Below are 20,052 nucleotides of genomic sequence, written 5' to 3'. Positions count from 1 at the left end.
ACTTTTCCAGTGGTGGTACCACTGCGCCAATTGCGCCAAACTGCGCCGACTGGCAAACCCTGCTACATCCTGCTACATTTCAGCAAAGTGTGAGAAGTCTGCGCCCACCCTGCGCCTAAGGGGTAGCTCGGGCTTTCGAAAGCAGAACTAAGTTCTCAAGAGCCGTTTCTTCGCACCATTGAAAGAGGCATGGCGTGGACCCACGGCTGCAGTAACTCTGCGGCGGACTAAGCCAAGCCTCAGTTAAACCTGGATTGTACCGCTGTTTCTTCAGTGGGCTGTTGTCTATTTTGAATACCTTGTGCCCCGCTTCATGCGGGTTCCTTAGACAGAGGTACAGTGTCGATTTTCGAGCGGCAGCGAGGAATTGTGATAATGGCGAGCCAGACCCCACCCTTCTCTCCTGTATGACTAATGTAGATCGGATGACTGAAGTTTCAAACACTGTATGGTGTTTCCTTTGTTTGTTTGAACATATTGTGCACAATGTCACAGAAATGTCGGCTATGATCCAAGTGCTGCCATTAAATTGGTCGCCTATCCCGTACTTCGTTGGTGAGATGATTTCACGGCTTTAGGGGAATGCCTGAAGGCTGCTATTAAGATTTGGGTTGACTCGGCACCAAACAGCAACTTGCACCGTAGGATACCGAAGAAGTGGTGCTGGTTAGGCATAGCTGCATCGTACGGCTGTGACAAAATTTCACTGCCAGCAGACCATCGCCGCAAGATGGTTCCGACACATATGTTCAGACCAGTATCCCGCCTCGGCTCTTGGGCGTGGGCCAGACTGCCCCCCCCCCCCCCATATTACTGCGAAGTTTTAAATATTTTTTATGTGTTGTACGCGCACTAAAGCTCTGCTCCTGCTTCATTATTAAAACATATTCTTTGCAGTGACTGTACGGTTTGCCGAGAGACGTTCGGCTGCTGTGAATAAATTTGTATTGACGCTGCACTAGAGTGTAACTTCAGGGGCCGACACCTGGTGCAACAGCATTGGTTAGGCCTAGCGTTGCGAGAAATTTGCCAGTTATTGTTGATCAAGCCCCAGATAAGGTGTGCGGTCTAGGCTGAGAATCGCAAGAGCGGCGAGCATGTTTAACATGTTTGTACGTGCATTTACAGTGCGGAATGGGTTAAGCCAGTCTGAAGGTGTAAAACATCAAGCTGAATTTGTGCAATGCGACATAAACTGCCAGCGTCACGCAGTCAAGGTTGCATTATCCCAGCATTGCAACGACTCACAGCGGGCAAACACAATATGATCCCGTGGCCACAACTATCGTTTAATATTTAAGCCTGAAGCAGCACAATGAGCAAGAGCCTGTAAACAAACTTTTTGTGCTGCTGGAGTTGGAGGAAATGTTGAACTTGCATTTTTGCAGGAAAATGTCTGAATAACGGGGCTATGAAAATAAACTGACTTGAGTGATGATCCTTTATCATTTGCAAATAAGAAAGGCAGTTTTGCCCAAAAGGCGAAGCATCGATTGCGATAGCAAATTAGCAGCCATGTGAAGTAAGGATAGTACTTTCATCGACCGTATCAACTTGTAAACATTTACTTGCTAACTACATTAATAAGCATGGTGTCAGTACGTGCAGCAGACATGAACACATCACACTCAATGACTGTGGATACTCACTGTCAAAATGCTGGCATGGGGAGATGCAGCAGCAGCAGCGAGCGAAGGGACATTCGTGCTGTTTATCGCTTCAATGCAAAGCAAGCTCCGAGGACACACAGCATGCACAAGTCTATGATGCTCCCCCCCGCCCCCTCCTCCCCCCCTCGCACCTCGGTATGTTGGGTCTCTCGCACGCGAGAGGAAACAGCACACTTCTTTGCATTCCTCCCTTTCACACGGGCCATAGGCCACAGTACAGTTTCAGGACTTTAAACCCGACAATGTAGTCCTAAGTAAAGTTTGCTCGTAACGCTTTGCATGGCACTGCATTCTTGCTGTTGTATAATATTCCACTTCCCTAGTCACAGTTCTCTGTCGCAGCAATGTCTCTACGTGGAGAGATTGTAGTTGGTTCATTTCAGCCACTCACCTAGCCTGGAGGGCATTGTACAGGCAGCACGTTCGCACAGGCAGTGGCACACAATAATTACGCATTTGATGACATTAAGCATACACTCGGTTAGACTACAACAAAATGACAACAATATGAGCAGAAAATAAGGAACACATTCAGACATCTTGCCTTGTTTGAAGCACCAGCTGGTCCAAGTCTTCTTTTTTGTTGGCTCACAAACCTTCTGCATCCCTGTTGCAGGCGTCTGCCGTGCATGCACTTGTTCCACATCGTATGTGTGGACCAGTGGCTGACGACCAACAAGCGCTGCCCAATCTGCCGCGTGGACATCGAGGAGCACCTCAAGGACTTTGGCATCTCCTCGTCATGATGCTGTCCTTCCTCCGTCACCTGCTGTGGTGCCCACCGCTGCTGTCCAGTACAGAAGCTGCAGGCCCAGCCGCACTTCTCTGAGTGGCCTTTCCTTGTGTGTGTTCACCCTGTGCTGTGTTTTTTATATCTCCATCTCAAATAAGAGTGATGTTTGTTGACAGCCTTTTTTTTTTGTTGCTCATCCCCTCGTACCACGTTGAACTACAGTGCAGCGGCTCTGCTGACAATGCTAGTCTGTTCTTCCGTTGAGGGACCGTGACACTCTCTGTTCTTAGGGAAGAAAGCCTCCGGGGTGCTTTGTTCGGCCAAGGAGCAAGAGTTTGGTGGAAAGGGCACGCTTGTTTTTGTTTTGTTGCTGCTAATCCTACTGGTGCACCAAATGCTGTGTAAATGAAAGTGCCAGGTATGCACAACTCCGGCTAAACCACGGGCTCATCCACAGTCTACTTTGCACATGGCAAAGGCATTTCGGGATTAATGGGAGTTTTATTTTTGGTGGCTACACTTGTCTGTTTTGTAATGAATGGTGATGGGGATACGAGACAAAAAAAGATAGGGAGTGCTGTTTGCAAGAATGGAATTGCAGCACGATCTGTCATGGCAACGGTGAAACACTGCTCACGTGTGACGTCTTGCTCTAACAACGATGGGTGGCTCAACCGCTCTGTTAGTCTCCATCTTTTGTTGGATATCATCACAGAAAACACATAATACTTGTGGTTTGTTTTGAACGAAATAGGCAGGTAATGAATGCAAGTGTCCTATTAAACTTAAATTGTGTGCACTGCAAAGTGCCTCTTCCGTGCAAAACTTGAGCTGCAGTGAGCCAGCAGTTTAGCTAGGAGAGTGGTTTGCATACGGTGCTCTTATTTACACAACACTATATAGGTCTAGGAGTTTGAGTGCAGTGAGTGCTAATGTAGGGCATGGTTTCTTCATTCCTATAATTCTTACAGTGTGCCTCTTATCACTTGCGTGTTTGCTGCAGGCTTCATTGCATGGTTGCCGAGTAACCAGAAAGTCCCTACGGAGGGGACAGCTGTGAAATTGCCGAGACTTATCGTAAAATGCTTGTGAGAAAAAGAAACGGCTGAAGGCTTGGCGAGCTCGTCTGGAAGCAATGTATCTTGTTAGTAAAACTCGTGGGTTTGCACAAAGGATGAATTTTGTTTTACACAGGAAAAGGTTCAATAATCTTTTTGGGCTGGTGCAGAAGTTTGTTGTGGTACAAGTTTGCTGTGCCCGTGTAGAAGTTTCTTTGCTGAAGTGTGACAGCACCTCCTCTTCGTTTGTGTTTCATGCAATCCAAGTTTGTACCTGCAAACTAGGCTTGGCTTACAAGTGTGTGCCACACAAGTTGATCGCAGCAGCAGCTAGCATCAGTTCTTTTCAAATTTTAGCTAGAATGTTTTAGGCATTGCCATTTTTTTTTTTTAAATTCTGAATACGAAACACTGCTCGTTGTAGGAAAATCGGCTTTCCACAGACCCAGGCAAGATCAGCCAGAATTCCAAGTTGTAGCTGTTAACAATGGGTTAAGTTTAGACACATGCACTGCTAAATGCTGCAGATTTCATACAGTCATCCAAAGATGTTTTTTTCTTCATGATGCACTTTATGAGTCACATATATTCCAGACCGGCTTTCGTTGCTGGTTTGTTATACTCTGTTTGTTTGTTTTATTTTTGCATGTGGTTACAGGGCTCTCTCAAATGGTTTCCAGATGCCATCCTTGTCTGCCACCCTGTAAAGGATGAACTTCCATATTTTTTTAATATTACGATTGGTCAACGTACAGAGTCTTGCAACAAAGCACCTGTTCTGTCACTTTCGTCTCCTTTCTGTTGTCTTCAGACCTTCTTAGGCTTTATGTAAACTACATGTATAGAAGTGCTTGTACTACACTGCTGTTGCCTTATTTGCAAGGTTAGGTTTTGTTTACATGGTTGTTAGAAAGGTCGAAAATGCTTGACGCATGTTTTCATTGATTGCTCAAAGAACATGTTGTGTTTTTGCGTGAGGCATTGCGCTTTGCCACTTGGGTGCAGTTCTCCTACAGCTGCTGAATTTGTTTTCTCAAAAGCCACCAGAGGAGGTTTTGTTTGTTATGCGTGAAGCCGGTGTTGTTTCAGTTAACAGGATTGTCTGATCTTCTAGGATAGTTTTGAATACCCAGAATGATCTTTGTCTTGAGAATTCTGGCTATTCCATTGGGGCAGTGTGGAGAATGTATTTCACACATACACAACCTCTTGCATACCTTCTTCTATTGGCATAAATTCAATAGGTACAATAAATAACTTGCTCAGTCATTTTAAATGCTCTGGATTTGTTTATGTGAGTGAGCTGTGGTGAAATCAGTTGTTGCTGTGGCAGTAGTAAAACAAGCACAGCTAACCTGTTTGACAAGAACATGAGTGACATTAATATGTCTTCTTTTTTTAACCAGATCAACCAAACCTTTCATTTTGCCTAACAGGTTCCATCAACTTTTTCGTCCTTGCAAAGAACACAACAAATACAGTGACTCTTAGATTAAAGCACGTTGGTGGGCTAGTTGGTTAGCATCCATGATAGAATGTGTAAGCGCAATTGAAAGAGGACGTCGAAAGAAACTGACACACAGAGACAGCACCACTTTCAACTGTAGCAATTTATTTTTGCACGAACTGATAAATACGTACCAAGTGAGTGGAAACGAAGTAGATAAAAAGGAACATTCAGTGGTGCATACCGAAGAACCGTGCACTTGTCTGAGGCATGATCAAAACATACACTGCGATAGTCACAGCGATAAACAGAGGAATCGTATCCCTTTTTCAGATAGTGATACTGAAGGCTTGATTATGTGTCTTTCTTCTAATTTTGCAATTTCACAGGACTCCACAATCTCCCTTGTCATCCTGCTATGAGCCCTATACAAAATAGACATACTTTCAAACAGGGGATTGGAGCCACAATTATGGCACCGAATGCCCAAACAGCGCATACTCTAGTGACGTTATATTGATGCTCCTTTAATCTCTGATCGATGAAGCTTGACCATTCTTTTGTACAGAAGTGGAATGGTGTAGACAACCTTATGAATGCAGGTTACAAAATGCCTGCCATGTTGTGTAGAACATGCATATGTCTCGTTATTCTCTGAATTAACCTGTTTGCATAGCTTCGTAGATGCTCAGAAGTCACAAAATGCCACAATCTGCCTTATCATCCTGCTCGGAGCAGGATGATAAAGGAGATTGTGGAGGCCGATGAAATTGCAAAATTAGGAGAAAGATGCATATCAAGCCTTCAGTGTCTCTATTTGAAAAAAGAGATATGATTCCTCGGTTTATTGCTGTAACTATTGCAGTGTATGTTTTGATCATGCCTTAGACACGTGCACAGTTCTTTGGTATGCACCAGTGAATGTTCCTTTTTATCTCTTTTGTTTCCACTCGTTTGGTACGTATTTATTCGTTGGTGCGAAAATAAATAGCACTGTCTCTGGGTGTCTGTTTCTTTCTACGTCCTTGTTCAGTTGGCCTACACATTATTTCATGGGTTCTTAGATGGTCCCATGTTGCATACACGTGATCTTGCACTTCGCAAAATCTAGCATTTTTGTATCGTTATTTTTATTTTTTGCCTCACTTCGGCATCTGCGGTCAGTTAGGTTTTCGTAGGTGACAGACTGGGCTTCTTGTAAGTCGAACCCAGCATTGCAGTGAATACAAATTGTAGCACCACTGGTGTTTTGCATTTATATAGATCATCCCGTAAAATCTTCATCCATTTAATTTTTTTGCATTCCTACATGCCACTAAGATGTTCTACTAGTAAAATACAGTCAGGCATGCAATTGGAATTAATAAAGGCAGTTTTAAATGTAATTTTAAAGTGTGTTTTGTGTACACGGCTCATAACTTACTCTGTCTGATGTAAGTCTGTGTCAAGTATCTGTTGTTACATGGCGATGAGTATTTAGTTTGCACTTGATTTCTGAATGGAAGACAAAGTATATATGTAGAAGACGTATGACCTTGGCCTGCAATTCTTTCGAGTACAACTTCATTGGGTGGAGCTGTTGGTGATCTTTATTTACAGTTGCACTGCATTGTAACAAAGCCACATCTGACACGAAAATAACTTTGCTGTAGTACTATCCAATATTTATATGCATCCACGCTGAAACTGGGAGGGTGGGGGGGGAGTCATGTTCAGGTCTATGTAAAAGGAATCCAAGCCTGATTCCTCGATGGGCCAGCAACACCCTCCTGCCAATTTTCATGGACTGTCCATATCTGATTGATTTTGATATTGGCATTGTGAATCTGATTGCTGCAAACCTGTACGGCTGGCATATATACCTGCCTTCTCTATTTTCCTCCTCCTCCTTGTTACTATGAACTTCACTATAAGAGTTTTCTAAAATTAACGAAAACTTGAGCAACCCAGCCAAACGCCTATTGTTTTAGCGTAAAAATATTTCAGTACTATGAATTTTAGAAGACAGAAAATACTTTTAAAATATGAGTTGAAATTTTATGCTTTCTCTGTATTCACGGCACCTAAAAATAATGAATTTATAACGAACTATCGAACACATTTGCAACTGCGAAGCCGCAAAAAATCCGGCACACCACCAACAGCGGCAGGTATTTCTTGGACAATTGCAAATCCGTGCAATTCCCATCGCCATCACCCGCACTAAGGGCAGCCTGCAGAAATAAAAACAATCCTTGTACAACTAGTAGTCAAGTTGGCACTGCGAAGACTGGGAGGTTATGCCTATTGTCACGAAATCGTGGCAGTCCTGAAGATTTGAGGGAATAAATCGCCGGGGAAGAGCAAGCTTGCTTAAATTGCCACCAATTTCCAGGATCTATCAGTAAGTTGGCTAATAACAGAAGAAAAGCAACAAAGTTTGCGAATGCTTTGGTGCTTGAGTACTGTTTGTGATGAAGTGCACTGGGGCGCGGCATGTATATCAGCGAGCTTACGTGCAGCGGGCGTGAAGGCTCAAGGCATGTTACCTACGCCTTTGCAGAATGCACAGCTGCATGGTTCGTGTGCGGCAGTTGGCCCATGCTTGGGAATGAACGGGTCATGGTAGCGGCCACCCTGCAGCATTGCGTTTCATCATACTGCACGTGGAACGTGCACGGAACTGTGACGCCATAATGTCACTGTTGGAAGATGTACAGCCGGGCATACACTCGCTTAGTATTAAGATTTGAGGCTTCTTTGAGCTGTGCACGCACTGGCAGAAAGATGTTGCTTCACATAAATGCGCTTTCTCACTCCTGTCAAATTGAGTTGTCAGTGGCACAAATGCATTTGTGGATGAACTTGCACCCGTAGACGATTCCTCTCTTTGAATTTAGTTTTTAACGTCAATTTGTGTTTTCGATGCAACAATAATTCAAAAATAATGGAATGATAGTTGTCGACCCCATGAAATTCGTTTAATATACACCTCACTGTGTATGTGTATCTGTTTGTGTGTCTGTTCTGGTCCTACCTTTGTTCAAACACCATCAGTTGTGCATGTCTCTCGTAATAAGCCGTAACTGCATGTATGACCACATTTTATCCCATGTTCAGATAATTAGGCCTTTTAGTTATTCAAAGGAAGAAACTGGGTGCTCTAGAAGTTGTAATTACCACAAGTAACATGGTTACTGTTTTCAGTTAGTGTTAGTCAAACCTTGATAATACAAACCTCAGCTAGTCAAACCTCGATAATACATACATGTGTAATTAAGTATGGGCTAAGACTGCCAAATTTGGTTGATAATGTCAATTTGGTAAATGTCAAATTTGGTTGGTAATAGCTTTATTTCAGTGGAGCATTCTCCAACAATAAGAAAATCAAAATTTCAGCATCGAACACAGTATCAATTATAGTTGAGTAAATTCTTGTTTGCACATGCCTGATAGTATATGTTCCGATAACAAAAATGTCACAGTCGCCAATTAATTCATCAGATGCCTGATGTTTTCGGACCTGCATGATTATTCGGACTTTTCTGCAGCACCGCCTTCTGCCCTAGCACCAACGCTGTACTGGGCACATGATGCGTGATGTGCACTGTAACAAAGTTCTAACAACGTTGCCACCACGTCGACTAGGCACGAAACCACAACTTTGCAGATTCCCAACAAAGCAGCGCTGGTTAAGCCTAGTTCTCTAAGCGCTTTGGTCAGTGGAGTGGCTGGTGACAAGCTGTCATGGGAAGCTTGCCTTCAATGTTTACACACTGTAGACTTTATCGTTGGTTGAGTGTGGGATCAGATGCATGGGCTAGGCTGGCGGCCGTAGCAGTGGAGTACGGATACACACATGGTCTTCTCCGAGCTGGAAAAGTCTGTCAGCAGCGGTGCTCAGCAACTTGAAATGACACATATGTATTTGTCTCATTTTGCGCAGCAGACGATTTTCCGTGCTCTCAGTGAGAGGATGAAAAAGCATAATCGCCTGTGCTGGAACACGGCAGAAAATGACATAGTTTCGGTCTCTGTGCGTATGACTGCATGACTTGGGAACAAAACTAAACTAAATGGTAGTACATCTCTTTTGCTACAGTACGAAGTAAAATGAAAGCATGCAGACATTTGGTTTGCTTGTTTTATTATTTCTCTAAACATTAGTTCGTCTATTGAAGCAACAGGTTAAACAAATAACCGATGTTACAGTGAATAATTCTTCAAGTGGTGTGTTACTATGAGTGACATTGCAGCATGGCCATGTACGTGGGTGTGCTTGCGGAATTTACGTTGACTCCGGCTGAGAGCGTGGCACCCACGAGTAGAGCAAATGGTGTTTAGTTTGATATTTAAGCTCTTGCTCCAGGACATAGCGATGTTATACTTAGCAGACTATGACCGTTAGCATGCATTGTATGCACTGCGCTTGTCAGTTCAAAACGGCCAGACCTGGTGAGGGGCCCTTTAAGACAAAGATTTATAAACATTGGCATATTTTGGTGCAGTGAGAAACCTTGGGGAAACGATTTTGGCCATTCGTCTGTCTAGCAACTCGGTACTACTCGCTGTCGCGCTTGCTGAGGACCCTTTTTTTTTCTGTGGCATGATGCAGCAAGTTGAGTAGGCTGTGAAGTATGTCGTAGACTTGGTCTTGGGTTAGGCTGGAAATGTAGAGTGCACCCTTCACTCTGCTAGCATTTTGTGCAATGTGCGATGGTGTGGGCTGCACCACGTGGTGGTGGCTAGTACAAATGTCATAGATGACGAGGCGGATACTTTAGCCTAATATTTTTCGAAAAGTTCGTTGGATATTGTATGCCCCCACCCATTTCTTATATACACTTTCTCAAATGACCCTCCCCTACCTCCCACCTATCTCGGCTAGTCTGTTGCTGGATATTTAAACAAGGCTTTGTACTGAGGCTTTTGACCTGCTGTAATGTTCCGAGTCATCACTAATTACCAGAAGACCACTTAGTCTCATAGTTGTACAAAACATCAATAGGATAATCCAGTTCATATTAAGAACAAATGTAGTTGGGCAGGTTGTGTACTGTGTTGAGCCGATAAGCGGTTGTCTATTTGAGTGAATGCAAAGGTAAGTTTGACACAGTCACTGGTGGCAAAAACGAATAATGATAACATTAGAAGTAAATTTGTAAACATGGGAATGGTTTGGCTGACGTGGGAGAGGAGCAATTCAACACATCTCTGGGAGACGTGCATTGCAGCAAGAGAACATAAAGGCTGGACATTTCGTAGAAAGGGTTGGTACTTTTGTCTAATCTTGTTTCACCTAGCTGTACCACTCCCTCTCCATGCTGAAATAGGAATTAGTGTTTTTCTAGACTTACTTTCCTGAACTGGATTTGGATTAAGCTGCTGCTATTTGTGATGATGGGTGTTGTTAATGTTGTCAGCTTGGGATCTTGTGGTACCTTTGTAGTAGTATAAATTATAGTAAAGCCGACTTTGGGCTTAGCGGAAAGGTACTGGGGTCCAGCAGTACTGATCATTTCGGCTTGGTGCAGCGACATAGTACTGTGGCTGAACAATCCTGCAGTGTTTGCTGGGTACACTTCGCTCAATCCTCTATGCAGTTCCTGTTTTACTTTTTCTTTCCTGCATTGACGTGAAAATTTTGATACAAGTTCGCCGATGACTCTGCCCACAGTGTTTAACGTACTTGTTCCTTGGACATATTGTGCTCTAAGGCCAGGATTGAGCGCGAGTGGGAAAGAATTAACTGAAACGCGAGTTTTAAATTTCCTTGCTTGTGTGCGTGACATTGGCACAGTTTATTTTTTGACACAGGACTTCTGATGCTGCAGCATGTTTACAGGCCAGGTGTGCAGCAAAGCCATATGCTGTGTTTTTGAGTAATGTGCGAGGAATGCTTTTACTTTTCTTCCCATTCAGTTGTCTTTCTGGTGCGATAGTACCTCTGGTCTGTAAAGCTTTGCCATTTTGGTTATTCCTGTATGAAGTCTGCACATAAATGGAATGATGCATTGTGGGCTTGTATTTCATACATGTAAATATATATATATGCCTTTAGGAATGAGCTTTTGAAGCTTCATTACCTTCGGGCATGTCGCTACTTTCCAGATGCAAGTCTAGGCTGTCCATCTGACATGTCCAGCTGATGTGCTTAGGTGCATAGACCCTTATCTACTGAGGCATTGTCTGTGCTGCCATAAACGACGTAAGCTGTAGTGAAACTTGTTGATCAAGTTGCTTTTTTTTTCTAGTTTGTTTTGAGCTGTTTGCATTTGCTTTGAATCATGTGAAAGCAATGCAATGCAAATCCTTGATTCTGTATTTAAAAAGACTACATTGCAAGGTACCCACTCTGTACTTTTGAATTGTGCATTACCTGGAAGCGATGCCTATAGTTTTAAAATAAAAGTTGTCTTAAACCTGCTGTCCTGCTCTTTAGCATGTTCCTTGCTGCACTTTTTTAGGAAGATGGTGTGGAGTGGTTGTTACAAAATTGCTTACATGCCAAAACTTGCAAGGGCTGTAAAAATTATTTATTATGAAATGTATTGTGTGCGATATTAATAGCCTACCTGATGAAGTTGCTGACCTGTCGGTTATGTTCCTCCACATTAGCTTCTGCCAGAGGTGCTGCTTATTTATGACATTTGTAGAAATTGGGCCCATGGCCATCATGTTAAAGAGTTTGTAGGAATATGGTACACGAAAGGACCGCGCAGTCTTGAACTAAACTTAGCTGTTTGCTGCGAGTCCAGGAATGATATTGTTGCATGAATACCATTTGCAGGTGAGTGATATTTACAAGGCATGGTATCTACAGAAAGAATTGCAAAGCTGACCAATACAGCTTGACAGCTGTCACATAAGGTTAATTTGTCTACTAGTGTGACTGTATGTATCCTTCATCAGCATCATAAGCCTGTATTTATGTTCACTGCAGGAGAAAGGCCTCTCCCTGTGATCTCTAATTACCCTATCCTGCGCCAACTTATTCCAGCTTGCGCCTGTGATTTTCCTAATTTCATCACCCCACCTAGTTTTCTGCTATCCTCGACTGCACTTCCTTTCTCTTGGCACCCATTCTGTAATCCTAATAGTCTACCGGTTGTCTTGCCTATGCATTACATGACCTGCCCAGCGCCATTTCTCTTAATGTCAATTGAAATATTGGCTATCCCCGTGTGCTCTCTGTCTCGCACCACTCTCTTCCTGTCTCTTAATGTTATGCCTAACATTCTTCGTTCTATCGCTCTGTGTGGCCGTTAACTTGTTCTCGAGCTTCTTTGTCAACCTGCAAGTTTCTGCCCAATACGTTAGCACCACAGAATGCATTGATTGCACACCTTTCTTTTCAATAATAGTGGTAAGCTTCCAGTCAGGATCTGGCCATGTCTGCCGTATGCACTCGATCTATTTTTATTCTGTAAATTTCCTTCTCAGGATCAGGGTCCCGTGTGAGTCATTGACCTAGGTAAACATACTCCTTTGCAGACTAGAGGCTGACTGGCAAACTTGAACTCTCTCCAGTGTGCCTTGAATAGACTGGATGACAGGCCATTTACAGAAGCAAAGATCTTGGGAGCCTGGCCTCACAGTTCATTAGCCCAGAAAGCAGTTCAAGCGCTTCTTCACTGCCTGAAGGCAACAGACTTGAATGCCCGACTGTAGACATGCTGCACCTAGCTTAGTACCTGTGCAAGTGCGCTATAGACTTGTGTTTTCTCTCTGTTTCACTCCCCATTCCCCACCCCACGTGTAGGGTAGCAAACTGGACTCGGTCCGGTTAACCTCCCTGCCTTCTTCCCTTCTCCCTTCTTGAACTCTTGTGTCTGTCTTCTGCATATTAATCTTCAAACCCACTCTGACACTTTCTCTGTTAAGGTCCTCAATCATTTTTTGCAATTCGTCCCCAGTGTTGCTGAACAGGACAATGTCATCTGCAAACCGAAGGTTGCTGAGGTATTCGCCGTTGACCCTTACTCCTAAGCCTTCCCAGTTTAACAGCTTTAATACTTCGTCCAAGCATGCAGTGAATAGCATTGAAGAGATTATATTGCCTTGCCTGACCCCTTTCTTTATAGGTATCTTTCTCCTTCTGGAGAATCAAGGTAGCTGCGGAATCTTCAGATTTTCCAAGATATTCACGTATGCCTCCTGTACTCCTCGATTACATAATTCCTCTATGACTGCTGGTATCTCTACTGAATCAAATGCCTTTTCCTAATCTATGAAAGCGAAATAGAGAGGCTGATTGTACTCTGCAGATTTCTCAATTACCTGATTGACGACATGGATGTGATCCATTATAGAGTATCCCTTCCTGAAGCCAGCCTGTTCTTTTGGTTGACTGAAGTCAAGTGTTGCAATGTTTAGGCTCTGCAGACATACCTGGTAAGGCGAGAAAGTGCTGGAGGATTTTAGTGTTAAGAAATCTAGAAATATGCTGAAGTAGGTAAGTTGCAACTGATTCGTTGTAAGCAGCATGCAGATGGACAAAATCACGGACAAATCATGGACAGGATGAGCAACATCTATCAGCTGTAAGTTTATTCAGAATAGAAATTGGGCTTCATCAAAACCTGGTTCGAGAAACTTCTGTGGAATATGAAGGGAAATTGATAGATAACTAGGTTATTTAGTTATCTGCATTAAAAAAAAATTTTCGCTTACAGTGAATACAGTTGTCTTCAATTAATTCGACTGGCAAAACCACAACCCTTCAATATCTTTTACAAAACCAATTAAATTGATGAAATTATCTGGCAGTTTGAATAAAAAAAGAAAAATGTCCAGACACACTGCTGTCTTTACTGAGCGGCATTTTCCTAATACTAACGCATTACTAAATCTGATGCGCACCCAGTTAGTATAAGTTCACAGTAGGAAATAATGTGCTCCCAAATCCAACGTCCATCGAATTTCATTTAAAAAAATGTATCCTGCCTCCAAGTCTCGTAATCGGAAACAAGATGAAATCTGTGGATTTCACCTTCACACAAAGGTTTACTCGTAACGTCCATTATCATGAATACAGTACAGCTTTTTATCACTGTCTATAGACCATAGCATGTCACTTTTCTGGTCCATGGCATTTGATATTCTGCGGTCTTCAAACAGCTGCACAAGAATTACAAATTGCCGCCATGGTGAACCATTAACCACTTTGCTTGCGATGCATGTCCGGAGTGTCAAAAACACGCGACACGATCGAAGATGGGCAGCGCACAGGACAAGTAACAGAAAACCGAGACTGGATGAAGCACCGACTCGCAAGACACGCAAGCTGCAGACATGATAGTTACGGATTGCACGATTATACGTGAAAACAATGCTGTTACGCGAAAACTGAAACACAATCCCCTTTTCCAGCATCAGTGGCGGTACTGTTGTGGGACAGTGTTTGCCATAATGTCGATTACGGTCGCAGCACACACCGTGCGACAGATGCAGCGGGCAGAGCACTCGCGCATCAAGGATAGATACGTTGTGTGCACACGTCTGTCGCGCTCGTATGCATGCGCGTGTGCAGAAGTGCGGCATACATCCTCATCCTTGTAGGCCCTCCGCCTGGCGCAAGTGCGTCTTTTGTAAATTTCTCAAAGTAAACTTTGTCACAAAATCGGTAAAATATGACTTACGCACAAAACAGAGACATGATAGCATCGGGTCGTAATTTGAATATACGATAAAACTTCATTCTAATAAGCGGTAAAACTACGCGGTATTATTACGCGATAAAACTTCATTCTATAACACCTTTTCTATAGTGGTCGGTTTTTGGGTGAGCACGCCGCGAAATATCCCGATAACCTAGAGGCGGTTCTGATCGGCCGTTTACACCGCAAAACCAACCACTCACGGAGGACGCGACAATGGTGAACGAGCCGATGACCCCTTCGGAACCATCCCCAACTGCAACGATTCATGGCAAACAGTTGAGCTACGCCAAGAGGGGAACATTCCTTCACATCACCTCACATCAGCACAAACTGCCATGTCCGTGCCGCAGACGGGGCCATTTTGCTTCCGCCTTTCCCTGTTCGTGCACATTAATGTGCGTGTTTCGGACCAAGCTCCCCTCGGAGGTAAAGGGCTACCAACCTCTGGATTGGCGGGGCATGATGTCACCCTCAACCTGACGCTGGATTGGGGGAAGACGACGGGCCCAGACCGACTGAGGGGTTGAAAACTGGGATACAGACGCTTGGAAAGAGAGATCGACAGCTTGGAGTTGTACGCGAACTCTTCAGCATTTCTGTATCATTCTTGTACGTAATGTAATATAAACGTGCGTGTTAAAAACGTCTTGGATGTAGATATGGCCCAGCCCCACGTTCCCTCATTCCTCCACGGTGAATGGATATCTCACATCTTCGGACCCCCGGTCGCAAAAGGTTACCAGCTTCGCTGCAATGCCTTTGGATGCTTTTTTAGAACATTAATACGCGATTGGCTTTGGCTCACCTTGTCTATTCTCAGTTGATGAACTTCAGCTCAATCCCGAGCATACGCCCCGAGTTTTCAATCTGTCGAGGGGAGGGGGCTAATTCGCACCCTCTCTTTTTCATTTGTTCCCCCCCTCTCCACCCCCCGCATGCACCTTGGCACAGGTGGAGAGGCAATATATGTAAACATAAGCTATATTTGTTTATAAAGTCGAGCGAATGTGCTAAAAGGAATGACCGCGTGATTATGAATATCTTAAATAAAGAAATGAAAAAAGAAACTTAAAGGCACGTAGGCTCTTGGCAGACATTCACAACGCCCTTAATCAAAGTGAGAGTAAACACTGGGCAACACGAAAATTTCCTCAACAAGCTAGCAATTCAAATATTACCAACTCATTACAAACCCTTCGTTTGTAAGAACCACTGGACAACACAAACGTTTCCACGATAAGCTGATTGTTTAAAAATTAAAAAGCGATTTTAAGCTCTTTGTATCTAAGAAACAGTGGACAGTACAAACATTTCACTTCACTTCACTTTATTACCTTAAAGGCCACCAGGATTGGGGGTATTACATATGGGGTGGGTAGTGTTAAGAATGGCGAGCTGCAAGGCAAGATTGCCACCCAGTTACGACCGGGGAACAAGACACGCATCCCCCGCTCTCCATCGCTTCAGCTAGGATGCGTTCGATGAAGCGGGCTTTGTGCTGACACCGCCGCCTGATCCTCCAGCCCCATCGCCGTTGTGACGGAACGAGTTCGGCGGGCGAACTATCGTGCCCGAGCTCTCCAGCGCGGACCTGATCTGCTACGCGTGAGCGGGCGGCCACGGGAAAGCCGTTTTTTGTTGCTTCCCACGCGCGACCGGGACGCAAGACAACGAGCTACCCACCATGGCTCCGAGCTTCCCGGAACGGCGCCCCTCTGACGTCGGCGCCGGGCATCGGAATGTGTGTGCCTATGTGTGCGTAAACTGTTCTGCGGAACGGCGCCCCTCTGACATCGGCGCCGGACATCGGAATGTGTGTGCCTATGTGTGCGTAAACTGTTCTGCGGGGCGGCGGCAAGTTGACAATGAGTAAACGAACGTTCGCGTCACCTTGTGTCGCGGGAGGACCGAGTGTTTAAAAACCGTTGTGGTGCGAATGCTCGGGACACTTCTCTCGTGCAGTCATCTTGGACTGACACTCTTTTTCTCAAGCAGTCATGTTAGACTGATTTAAATACTGTAAATAAACCCATATTCCTCGTTCTCGATGAGAAGCAGTTCTTCCCTTCATCAACGTCCTCAGCGTGGATAAGTTGGACGACGGCATGGGCCAGCTACCTTCGAATTCATGCCGGACTCCAATCTTGACAAAGGATCACGAGCAGTGGGATTGAACCCCCAATCCTGACAGTAGCTAATAAAAAGAATTATATACTCAAGGGAAAGATGTTTAGGTACACGTTTGCTCGCTGGTAAATATGTTAATTATACACAGTTCAAAAACGTGGATGGGCAGGTGATTGCAGCGATGTCGTGTGGAAGGCCGTTCCAGTCCGAGCCTGAACGTGGGAAGAATGATGTGGCAAAAGTGGTAGTGTGCGCACGTGGACGGGCGACTTGAAAGGGATGACCAATGCGGAGTGAAATGCGTGCAGGAGGACTGCAGTCCTCCTGCACGCATTTCAGCTCACTTCATCATCCACCCTGCGTCATGACGCAGGGTGGATGATGAAGTGAGCTGTAAAACAACCTACGAAATAAGTACATAGTAGCGATACGACGCCGACAAGCCAGGGTTGTTAAGCCGGATTCTGCTTTTAACGATGATATACTGACATTATTATATTGCTACGGCACAATATGTGCGATCACGAAAGGCCAGCAGTGTGAAGACGACGACGACGATATAGAAGCTAGAGCGGGCTGTTGCCTCTTGGCCAAGCGCAGCGTATTTTCCTTGTAAATATATTTGTACATAGCTTGTCGTCTGCGTCTTCCTACGTAACATATTTGGTGGAGGTGGACGTTCCCTGTACCTCGTCACGGAGCTTCGCAGTGGACGGTACGTCGAGCCTACCTTCATGGCTCCCGGCGACGCCAACCCGACTCCACCGGCTCCGACACCTGCTGCCACTTCGACGACCTACATCACCCTCTCCGCTCCCCGTGATCCTGGCGTATTCTCGGCAAAAGATGGGGAAGACGTCGAGGACTGGATCAGCCTTTACGAACACGTCAGCCGCAATAACCGGTGGGACCCAACTATCATGCTCGCCAACGTCGTCTTTTACCTCGGTGGCACACCTCGAGTTTGGTATCGGACGCACGAAGATGAGCTGACCAGTTGGGATTCGCTTAAGCAAAAGCTTCGAGACTTGTTCGGCAACCCCTACGGTCACCAACTTGCCGCGCAGAAGGCGCTTTCCGGTCGTGTGCAGACGTCAACGGAGCCCTACGTCACGTACATTCAGGACGTCTTGGCTCTGTGCCGCAAAGTTGACACCCACATGACTGAGTCAGACAAGGTTTCTCACATCCTCAAAGGCATTGCCGATGACGCCTTCAACTTGCTCGTTTGCAACAACGTAGCCACGGTGGATGCTGTTATAAAAGAGTGCCGCCGCCTGGAACTCGCCAAAAGCCGACGTATTGACCAGCAGTTTGCCCGTCTGCCCAACACCCCAGCGACATCTTCCTGTGCCGACGCTCCTCGTCCCAACAACACTGCCGATGTTACCAGGATCGTCCGGCGTGAGATCGAGGCCGCCTATCCGGCTGCCTTCGACTCCAGTCCCACCACCGCATCTGCAGTCACGGTCTCACTGATCCAGGCAGTTGTCCGCCAGGAGTTTGAAAACATGGGTCTTCACACCATCTGCTCGGCCCATCGCCCTGATACCCGCCCGGCTTCTTCGATTTCGCCCCGTCCCGCATCTTCTTACCCACCACGTTTCCGCAACCCATCTGAATGGCGCACTGCTGACGACAGGCCTATTTGTTTCCACTGCCATCGCATCGGGCACATTTCTCGGCACTGTCGTAGTCGCTGGAGTTCCCCGATCCGGTCTACTTATACTGCCTACTCTCGCCCCTCAGGTGGCCCTTCTCGTCCCTATGCCGCACGCTCCGATAATGCCGCCACTGATTCTCCTGCAACGAACCGCCCCTATTCTCGTTCGCCTTCGCCGCAACGACGACAATCTCGCTCTCCCCAGCCCCGTCGCTCCTATTCGCCGACTCCCTTCGGACGCCGCTCCCAGCCGGAAAACTAGACGATGCAGCGCCTCGAGGTGACGCTGCATTGCCCCCTACGCCGCCAAATCCTCTACTGACTTTGCCCACTCATCTGAACCTTCTTGACGTGCAAGTCGACGGTGTTTCTGTGTCTGCTCTCATCGACACTGGGTCGCATTTGTCCGTCATGAGCGCTGACCTTCGTAACCGGCTCAGGAAAATTATCACGGCCGCCACGACGCCTGTTGTCCGTGTCGCCGATGGCGGAACAGCTCCCGTCATTGGTATGTGTACCGCCCGCGTCTCCTTCGCCGATCGCTCAACAATCGTACTATTCACAGTCATCGCCCACTGTCCCCATGCCATCATCCTCGGCTTAGACTTCCTCTCCGCACATTTTGCTCTCATCGATTGTTCCGCCAGTACTCTCCGCCTTGACCTGCCTGTTCTGGATCCTGCTGAACCACACCCCAGTCGCCTCAGTTCCGCCGACTTCGTTCGCTTGCCACCTTCGGCACTGACCTACGTTGACCTAGTGTCATCCCCACCAGTCCCCGACGGTCACTACATCGCGGCTCCTATGCCAGACGTCCTCCTTACACACGGGATCACAGTACCCCATACAGTTTTATCTATTACGGCGAATTGCGTCTGCCTGCCAGTGGTCAACTTTGGCTTGACGACACAAGTGCTGCCACGTGGGATGTCTTTGGCCCAGCTTTGTTCATTCGAGGATCACTCAGTAGCCTCCATTGCAGTAGACGACACTTCATCCGATACTCCTCTCCCATCGCAGTCGACAAATTGTACCATCGCTGACTTACGGAAAATGATTGCCCCCGACTTGCCCTCCGAGCACGCCCGTGAACTCTACCGCGTTCTGTTTTCCTACCACGATATTTTTGACTTTAACGATCGTCCTTTAGCCCAAACTACAGCTGTCAAACATCGCATTAATACCGGCGATGCCCCTCCCATTCATCGCCGCCCGTATCGAGTGTCACCAGCTGAGCGTCAAGTTATTCAAGCAGAAGTTCGCAAAATGCTTGCCAAGAACATTATTGAACCGTCATGTAGTCCTTGGGCGTCCCCGGTTGTGCTGGTAAAAAAAGAAGGATGGCTCATGGCGCTTTTGCGTGGATTATCGGCACCTTACCAGGGTTACCAAAAAGGACGTGTATCCCCTACCTCGGATTGATGACGCCCTTGACTGCCTCCACGGTGCTCGCTATTTCTCCTCTATTGACCTTCGCTCCGGCTATTGGCAGATTGCCGTGGACGATCTCGACCGCGAGAAGACTGCCTTTGTAACACCCGACGGTCTTTATCAATTCAAGGTGATGCCGTTCGGCCTATGTAACGCTCCTGCCACTTTTGAACGCATGATGGACTCCCTTCTTCACGGTTTCAAATGGTCCACGTGCTTGTGCTACTTGGACGACGTTATCGTATTCTCCCCAACGTTCGCTACGCACCTCGAGCGCCTCTC

At 45.9% G+C, this 20,052-nt stretch overlaps 1 protein-coding gene across 5 annotated transcripts in view; it reads left to right on the top strand.

Moving 5' to 3' along the window:
* LOC135919869 (E3 ubiquitin-protein ligase Arkadia) overlaps positions 1 to 11,314 on the top strand; it is an 82,458-nt gene extending 71,144 nt beyond the window's left edge. For all 5 annotated transcript variants that reach the window (XM_065453850.2, XM_065453851.2, XM_065453852.2 and 2 more), the window contains exon 17: positions 2,287 to 11,314. In XM_065453850.2, the coding sequence (XP_065309922.2) occupies positions 2,287 to 2,416 (130 nt within the window). In that variant the 3' untranslated portion in view covers positions 2,417 to 11,314. The remainder of the gene's footprint in view (positions 1 to 2,286) is intronic.
* The last annotated feature ends 8,738 nt before the right edge of the window (positions 11,315 to 20,052 follow it).

The sequence above is a fragment of the Dermacentor albipictus genome, chromosome 4, assembly GCF_038994185.2.
Source record: "Dermacentor albipictus isolate Rhodes 1998 colony chromosome 4, USDA_Dalb.pri_finalv2, whole genome shotgun sequence".
NCBI lineage: Eukaryota > Metazoa > Arthropoda > Arachnida > Ixodida > Ixodidae > Dermacentor > Dermacentor albipictus.
This window is presented reverse-complemented; position numbering and strand designations above follow the sequence as displayed.